We start from the raw sequence: 9,358 nt of genomic DNA on the forward strand, positions 1-9,358 counted from the left end.
GGGGCCGGGGGGCGGGGGTCTGGCGTCTGCCGCCGGCCCTGGGTAGCGGTTCCACCCTGGGCAAGCGGTGTGCAAGGAGCTGGGCTGGAGTCATCCCAGCATCCCTGTGCCCGAAGAGAACATAGATAGGCAGTGTGTTTCGCTGCTGGCCAGGGCAAGTCGGCGATTTATAAACACGTTGTCGGGAATTCTGTGTGTTCTCGCAAGAAGCTGTCATTACGTTACTTTTCCAAAGAGTGGGATTTTCTTCTTGTTATTGCAGAAGTAAGGATGCTGTAATTCCGAAGCAAAGCTGGGACAAGAACTTTGATGTACCTGCATTAAAGTTTCCTTCAGATAATCTTTTTTCAGCTTGTCCTTTGCGTGCCCCTGCCAGAGGTTATCAGCAGTGCAGGTTTCATAACATGGCATTGGAACGCTGAGGAACTAATGCATATGGATGCTTTTTTCTTCACCCTTGGTGGAAAAGGCATGGCATATGCTATAGAGAATAATTTCTTAAACTACTGAGTGTGGATTCCCACCACACTCCTGGAAGTAATATAAGCAGAGTTGCTTAAGATGACATTTTTCTCTCCCAGCTATGAGTGATAACCTCCTCAACAGATTTGACCAAAGGGAGCATATGTTTGTGCTGGGCCTCAGCCACTCTATAACTTAAATTCCACTTTCAGTGTCGGTTCAAGGGAAGAAGATATTGGCCATCTGTTTAGTACTAATCCATACTGGAATGCAGGCAGCAGCAGTTACTTCACTGTTGTGATCTGACATCACCAGAATGATACTTTCTTCTCAGAAGTGTATATTCAGAGTATTGTCACACTTGGCTGCTGCTAATGTTGCAGCCTAAAGATAGCCAGAGGGGTTCAGCTGTGTCAAAAGTATTTTTACAGTCTGGAGACTTTAACTGATAGCAGTACATGGTCCAGGATTTTGCAAATACACTTAACAAAGTTAAGGTGGCTTGAATTGGAAATATTTTTGTACAAAACACAGCTGTGCAATGCCATGCTTCATCACTCTTGCTGATATAATGCTGCATATCTAAGGTGCCTTCCAGGTGCATTACTATTAATTTTGGGATTTAGGCCAGTCTGCTTCTATACAAACTGTAAACTGACAATTTTCCCTCCATAAATAGCATGTCTGAATTTCCTCACAGACGTACAGCCAGGGGATTGAATTAGCCTGCCAAAAAGAAAGAGAGTTTGTCAAGCACTCTGTAGAATGCACGTGGAACCTAGCAGAAGCCCAGCAAAAATTTGGTAGCTTAGCACTGCATAATTCAGAATCCTGCGATCAAGAGTCTGCTCAAGCGAGGACAGAAGCTGCAGAGTTAAGATGGAGAGAGGAAGAGTGGAGAAGGAAAGAAGAAGCACTAAACCAGAGGGAAAGACAGAATCTATGGAACACAGATCCTGTTAGTAAGGAAGTATTTAATAAGGTATGACCCCTATCAGTGTGCATGGGAAAAAAGTCTTAGGCTCTTCTGTTCACTCTGGTTGTTACTGGTCTCTGAGTGTATTCTGTGTCTAGTACAGCACAAAAATGGAGTATGTCCCTCACCTCTTTGCCTGCAAATATCATGAAACAGATCCTCCTAGAATCTATGCTAAGGTACATGGAGGACAGGGAGATGATTTGGGACATGGATTCACAAAGGGCAAGTCCTGCCTTAACCAACCGAGTGGCCTTCTATCATGGAGTGACTACAACAGTGGCCAAGGGAAAGATTACAGATGTCATTTATCTGCCTCTCTGCTCTGCTTTTGTGAGACCTCCCAAAGTGCTACATCCAGCTCTGGGTTCCCCAGTACAAGAAAGACATGGACCTGTTAGAGCGGGTCCAGAGGAGGGCCACAAAGATAATCAGTGGGCTGAAGCACCTCTCCTATAAGGACAGGCTGAGAGAGTTAGGGTTGTTCAGCCTGGAGAAGAGAAGGCTGCTGGAGAGCCCTTATTTACTTTATTGTGGTCTTTCAATACTTCAGGGAGCCTTAGATGGAGAGAGACTTTTTCATCACACTCTGTCGTGATCAGACAAGGGGCAATGGCTTTAAACTGAAAGACAGTAGATTTATATTGGATATAAGGAAGAAATTTTTTTATTAGTAGTGTGGTGAGACACAGGAAGAGGTTGCCCAGGGAAGTTGTGGATGTCCCATCCCTGGAAGCAACAGAGTTCAGATTGGATGGGTCTTTGAGCAACCTGATGCAGTGGAAGATAGGTGTCCCTGTCTGTGGCAGGGAGGGGTGAAACTCTGATCTTTAATTGTCCCAGCCAACCCAAAATGTGAAACTTAGTTTGCTTCTAATACTGAATACTATAATACACAATACTATAATAGCACAAAGTTTTTTTATAGTAGAATCTCAGCTTTGATTTAACAATTTAATTTCAATGGCTAGCACATCTCCTAATTTCACTGATTTAGCTGTATCCAGGATGCAGATCCAGGATACATGGTTCTTATCACTGACACATCAGTAAGTTTCCGTCTGAGGACAGAAGTTTCTCAGAGACTATAATGAGACTTTAAAACTCTGTTATGAGGTAATGCATGTTCTGAAAGAAAACCTTCTGAAGTATGATGACTCTCAAATTAGAACATAGCCCTTTAAATAGTAGCATATTAAAATATAATACTCTTTTATATCACTAAACAGTATGTTTGGAGTTTCTGTGATAGTACAATTTTTCTCTTCCTCAGAGTTTTATTAATCAAAAAAGAAAAGAAATAGAAGATGAAGCTGTGTCTGAACCACTTATGCAAAAACATGAACAAAAGATTAGACACTTTGGTGAGTCTGGTTTTCCAACATTTTGCAGTCCCTACAGTATTTATGTTGGTTTGCTCCTTCTTGTATAGAATGAATGCTAACAAATGAAAGACCTGGATAAGAGACTGTTCAGCTTTATTTTATCAAGACAGATAATAATTTAAAAGTGAAACAAGGTGTTAATTGAAGAAACTTGTTAAATCCCGTGACCAACAAGAACTCCAGTTGAAGAAAATAATTAAAAGTTAATACTCAACTGAGCTTAAGCTGTCCTGGTTTCAGTTGGAACAGAGTTAAAACTCTTTTCAGTAGCTGATACAGTGCTGTGTTTTGGATTCATTATGAGAATAATACTGATAACACAATGATTTGGTTGTTGCTCAGTAGCTCTTACTCTAAATCAAGGAGTTTTCATTGTCTCATGCACTGATACCAGGTGCACATTAGGTACATGAGAAACTGGGAGGGAGCATGGCTGGGACACCTGAGCTGTACTGGCTAAAGGAATGTTCCACACCACAGAACACCATACCCAGGATATAAATGAGGGAGTTGACTGGGAGGATCTGATCATTGCTCAGGAATGAGATGGGCATCAGTCAGGGGTGGTGAGAAGCTTTATTGAGTGTCGAGTGCTCCTCTTGAGTTTTTTCGTTCCCTCTCTCTCTCCCCCATGCCTTTTTTTTCCCCCCCACCCCTCTTCTCTTCCCTCTCCTCTGCTCTCACCCTCACCCTCCTGCCCCCTTCCCTCTTTTTCATTACAATTATTAGTAATACCAGTTGAAACCAGGACAAGCCATGAAAACTACAATTCTAGCAACTTTCTCTGCAGTTCAGTGGGAAAAGGCAGGGACATTCATGGAAATATGTCGTGTATAAAAATGCATGGGATTGTCCATAGCTCTGTCCTTTTAATAAATGTTTTTCTGGCATCTGTTAAGCTACAAGGGTAATGACTGATTAATGGACATGTTTGTAAACACCTACTGAAAGTATGTGTGCACAGAATTGTGCATTTAAAACTGTACTCAATTATCCACTAGGTGTCACTTTAGCTCTGTCATAATTATTGAACGCAATTAAGCACAAAGCTGATCTTTCAGTAATCTGTAATTTTGATGGTTCTCTGAAGTGCTTTCTATTCTTAGTTACAGGCTAGTTTCAGACTACAGTATAGTGTAACCATATTTGGAATTCCAGAACAATCAAGAACAGGATGGAGTTGGCAAAATTCAATTCTTTCAACAAACTTGTTTTTACTAAGCTATTTGGCTTCTAAGGCTCTTAAAGCTGTTTTTAAGAAAGGGCTTCTAGCCCTGTTAGCCTTAGCAAGCCTTGCAAGTACCAAGTTGAGGCACAATGCTGTCAGAGTATGCAAACAGCAGTAATAGGAGCAGGTTCTCTCAAGGACCTTAACTGCTCAGTGTAATGATAGTGGAATCAGAAGACATCTGTCCTGCCATGCACTTCAACAAGAAAAAAAGAGGCCTCCTTGCAGGCTTCCTAGCTGAGAGTTGTGTAAAAGTACTCTTTATCTATCAGATTAAACTGTGACAGAAGCAACCTTATTAAAGAGGATGATACATTTTTTCATACCTCCTAAATTCAAAGCCATGTTGTTATTTTGAAATACGTAAGTCCATTTTAAAAGCAACAGTATATTAACACTTTGAAGTCTCTTGTTCCATGCTAAGTGGTGCTAAGGGGCAGTCTGAACTTCACTAGTGCATGAGTTCTGTTTCTGAATCCTGCTCTGGCTTCCAGGCAATAAAGGACTTACACAGAATAACTTGAAAACAGTAGAAGGAAATATTAGCTATTGCTTTCTATTTAGGCATTTGGTTGCTAGAATTAAGATGAGCTTAGGTCATTACCACTGAATGATCTTTAGCCCAGTTACGATGATACAATGATAGATGGGTAAAGCTGTACATCTGGTACCTGTTGCCAGTAATGATTGTCAGTGATACTTGAAGGACAATTTTAAGTGGTCTGAGTATTTAGTTCTGATTTTTAAACTCAGCTTGTTACATGAAGGTAGTATCATGATATCGCAATTCAAAGTTCTAATTAACTATCCAATACTGATGTGGCTTTGTTTTTTGAGATGAAGCTGTTTGTGTAATTAATTTCAATTTTTCTAAAAACGTAGCAAATCATGACTTCCATTTTTGATGTATTACAGATTCTGTTCTTTGCATTATTTGTGAACATTTAAAGAATTTGTGTTTGTCAGAATCACTGAACGTAAATCTCTATCCATAAACTTTTTAAGCTATTTGAAGATGTAACAGATACCTATACCACTTTTTTAGAGTGTATGAGAACTGATTAACAATAACTTATCAATGATGCTAGAGATGCGTGACTGCTATAATCTACTTTTAGTATTTCGAAATCTAATTATACCTCCTGGTAATGCTCTTTTCAGCATTTATGTATAAATCCCCCAAATTTAGCTGCATGCTGTCATTCTGAGGTTAGTGAATTGCAAAGTTGTTACATATACTGGGGTATCAATGCAAGTAACTCCCTTGCTGCATTATAAATCTTTTATCTGTTTCAAATATCTTATCTATATTTCTCTTATTAGGCATGCTGAGCAGATGGGATGATAGTCAAAGGTTTTTGTCTGATCACCCATACCTTGTATGTGAAGAAACATCTAGATATCTCATGTTGTGGTGTTTTCATCTGGAAGCTGAACAGGTATAAAGATGTTTAAATTCTTTGAAAGCATATGGTTTCCCACTTGCACTGTAAAAAAGGTGACCAACTTGATCAGCTGTTTAACTGTTCTTTCCTTCACTACTTTGTTGATAGTGCATTATCACATATAAGTTTAGTTACAGCTAATTATAAGTCCCCTTGCTTCTGTAAGCATTAATTCACATCTGTTTAGGAACAGGAACAAAAGGAAATTATGCTGAATTTTAGAAATATAATCACAGGAATCTTCTTTAAGTCATAAATTCAACTTTTTTTTTTTTTTCCAGAAAAGAGCTCTGATGGAGCAAGTAGCACACCAAGCAGTTGTAATGCAGTTTATTATAGAAATTGCCAAAAGCTGCAATGTGGATCCAAGAGGATGTTTTCGTCTCTTTTTCCAAAAAGCCAAAGTAAGTCAACTTGGGTAATGATTTGAGAAACTCTTGATGCTGGACAAGGGATCAGTGTTTTAGAGGTTTCTTCTTAACCGTATGAGGCTATATAATTTGTTGACTGACTTAGCCTTATGGGAAAGTGTTTTGTTCGCAATTATTTTCTATACAAAATAATTTATTGTAATTCCAATTCTGAAAATGAAAGCTTAGTGGATTTTGCTTGTCCCAGGTGGAAAGCAAGATGCAGCAGGGGACAATAGGGGTATTATAAACAAGTAATAACTAAGTAACAACAGCAAACACAGACCAATTTAAGGACTGATTTTTGACTAATTACGCTGTGTTTTCCAAGTGTACTTACATATTGTCACAACTTTCCATTTTATCTGTAGTTTACAGTGGGGCCCAAAATAGTGTCCCTTTCTCATTACTGAAATAGAGCAATCCAGAGCTGTGCAGCAGAAACTGAAACTGTGGTTTGCTGTAGACTACACTATGTTCAGCTATTCGAGACTGATGGATCTAGTATTGCCTCAAGGGGCATAGTTGAAATGTGAGTCAGCTCGTGCTTTACTTTTGATCAGAGGGCTTCAACAAGCACCTGTTATTCCAGGGGTACCTTCTGAGTTGGTATAAATGAAAGGCTAAAATTAGATTTAATTTCCCGTGTCCTTAGATAAAATCAGTTACTTCTACATATAAATGCTAGAGATTGTCTTAAAAAGAAATACCTGAAATGCGTTTTTGAATTGACTAACATTATTCTTGAGTTGTTCACAGTTGTTATTCCCCAAAAGGTAGTATAACTGCATCGGTTTATTTCAGCACTGCTTACAACCCAAAAGTAAATCTGACTCAAGTGCAAGTATTTAATTTTCTCTTTGCAGACAGGTGAAGGCTATTTTGAGGCCTTTAAAAATGAACTTGAGGCATTCAAGACGAGAGTGAGAATCTGGTCACAATCACATGGCTTTCAAACTATGTTACTACATGATCTCAATGTCAATCCTGGTTGTGTAGGAGAGCGGGCATCTTTTTTACAGGTAGGTTTATTATTTCTAGAAATTAATTTAACTAAAGTAAGCTTAGGTCTTGTCTTGAGAAGCTGTACCTTTCCAAGATATAAAAAGGATTATTCCTGGACCTGCTAGTGCTTGGGATATAGCATGCAGTATTATTAATACACAAGGCATATACAGGCTTTCTTTTTACTTGCTAGAATTCAGAAAGCATCACCATGAGGTCAAAAGCGTATGTTTGTTCAGTGCCTTTACATTTTGTATTCACAGTCTTTACCACAAGCAATGTAAAATAACTAGTCCTATTCATGGGGTCATTCTGGTAAGTCACAGAATCATGGAGTGGCTTGGGTTGGAAGGGACCTGAAAGTTCATCTTGTTCCATCTCCCCTGCCATGGGCAGGGACACCTTCCACTAGACCACTTTGCTCAAAGTCCCATCTAACCTGGACTTAAAACTTCCAGGGACCCCACAATTTCTCTGGGCAAGAGAAGTCAAGCTTAAGGAAAGTTCCTTTTGTGATAAAAACAAACTGAGCATACTTAAGTCTTTTTTAAAGTTCTAGTTATGGCCACATTCTGGAATGAAGATGCAACTTCAAAGATTGTCAAAAATTAGGTATTAGGGAAGGTGTCACAATTGAAAGTACTTATTTGAAATAATTTGATTAAATTATCTCTCACGTAAGATGAAACAGCTGAATTTTAAGTAAATGTGCAGTTAGGTGCTAGAAATATTAAGACCAAACACAAGCTATTCCAGCAAATTTTAAAAATTCTTGACACACTGATGGTTGATTTTTTCAGAGCTTATTTTCTTACTATTGCAAATTTGTCCCATCATAAGATGGACAACATCATCATGGCTAGGCTTCGCGAACGAAGATTTGTGAAGGGCTCTACCCACTTGTGTTACAAGGCCAATACGAGATAGACAACACAAACTGTTTACTTAAACTAAAATCTGTTTCCCACTCACTCTCATTCTTTCTCCATATATACAATTGTGGAGAATTAAGCTGTCAATTTTTCATCTGTTGCAGAACACAGGAGATCTACAAGGTTCCATAAACACAGATGTCTGCAGTCTGAACTCTGTGATACAAAGAGATGAAGAAGAATCAAAAATGATGGACACATTATAGTTCTTTTAAGACTGAGGCCAAGTACTCCTTTATTTCCCTTCTTTTTTTTTTTCCCAAAGAAACAAACATGGCTATTTTCTTGACACTTATTTTTCTGGGTACTGCACTTTATTTTTGGTGTCAGATTTTTTGTTGTTTTTTGTTTGGTTTTAGGGGGAAAGGGATTTTGAAGGGTGGGTAATTCAGAAAAACTTGTAATATTGTTTGAAAATGTGCTGCTAGGTTTTTGGTTGTCCTTGAAGAGCAGGGTTCTTATATTGCTGAATGTGAAACTGGATGTGTTTTCTGCTACTAACCTTGCCTTTCATGACTTTAGAAATTAAAGTTAAAAAAGATCTGCACAAATACAATGTTTACAAGAAGCAGCAGATTCTTGGTAGAATCTGCTATTGTCTTACTAAAGATGTGGACATGATTTACTCTGAACATTGGAGATTGCAACTGTATTCATGCTACCTTGCTGACAGTATAAGCTCTCAAATTTGGTTATCACTAATAGCAATAAATCAGTATCTGGTATGAGTATTTCTGATCTGAATGGATTAGATTAAAACACTGGCTTTCTACCTCTATTAAGGGGATATAAATGTAATATTGTACCTTCATTAAACGTAACTTGGTTTGTCCTAACATGTAAGCAACACTTGTGTACAAATGAGTGCTGGGTTGTATGATTTCTGAGAGTCTAATTCTCTTCTGTTCATAAGGCTAACTTTAGATTCTTTTTTTAAACCAAGTGTCATTATGGGTAGAAGTATTGGATGGAGTGAACTTGAGGTACAAGGGTCAGGCTAAGACTTCAGTTTAAACAAAAAGTTTTGTCACAGGTCATACAGGGTAAGGTGTCATGCAGCATTTGAAAGGTCCTTCATATGTTGCCAAACCAAAGTGGGTTTCTGACAGTGTCAACTCAAACAATTAAAGTGGAAAATCATTGAAAGCTTCCTGTTTGAGTAGCTGGAAATCCAAATAGTATTTCTAGACAAGGCCTTCCACAGAACTTCTGCAATCCAGAACTCTACTGTGCTTTTCTAACTTGCTGCTGTTACAGCAGGTCTGTCTATAAAAATGTGTACTTCATTTGGAAGACTCCAAATGAACTGGAGACAGCTCATAGCTCAAATAATGGTATCAGTACACACACTCCATCCTTTACTGTATTGTTCAGATTGTACACAAGGTCTGGGAGGCATCTCAATTTCAGTAGTTCAATGAATATAGTCTACCTGCAGCTTTTAGTTCAGGCAAAACAACAACCCAGGCTGGGGGAGGAGTGGCTGGAAAGCTGGAAATGACCTGGGGTTCCTGG

The 9,358-nt window shown here is 38.7% G+C and overlaps 1 protein-coding gene across 1 annotated transcript in view; it reads left to right on the forward strand.

Annotated features, from left to right (window-relative positions):
- The window catches only part of CDC37L1 (cell division cycle 37 like 1), a 13,956-nt gene extending 5,277 nt beyond the window's left edge, over positions 1-8,679 (forward strand). The window contains exons 2-7 of the mRNA XM_027709615.1: positions 1,163-1,444; positions 2,712-2,802; positions 5,375-5,490; positions 5,778-5,900; positions 6,773-6,928; positions 7,948-8,679. Of these exons, the coding sequence (XP_027565416.1) occupies positions 1,163-1,444; positions 2,712-2,802; positions 5,375-5,490; positions 5,778-5,900; positions 6,773-6,928; positions 7,948-8,049 (870 nt within the window). The 3' untranslated portion in view covers positions 8,050-8,679. The remainder of the gene's footprint in view (positions 1-1,162; positions 1,445-2,711; positions 2,803-5,374; positions 5,491-5,777; positions 5,901-6,772; positions 6,929-7,947) is intronic.
- Positions 8,680-9,358: the final 679 nt, after the last annotated feature.

This window comes from Neopelma chrysocephalum, unplaced genomic scaffold (genome assembly GCF_003984885.1).
Source record: "Neopelma chrysocephalum unplaced genomic scaffold, ASM398488v2 Primary Assembly neopelma1_96814, whole genome shotgun sequence".
Lineage (NCBI taxonomy): Eukaryota > Metazoa > Chordata > Aves > Passeriformes > Pipridae > Neopelma > Neopelma chrysocephalum.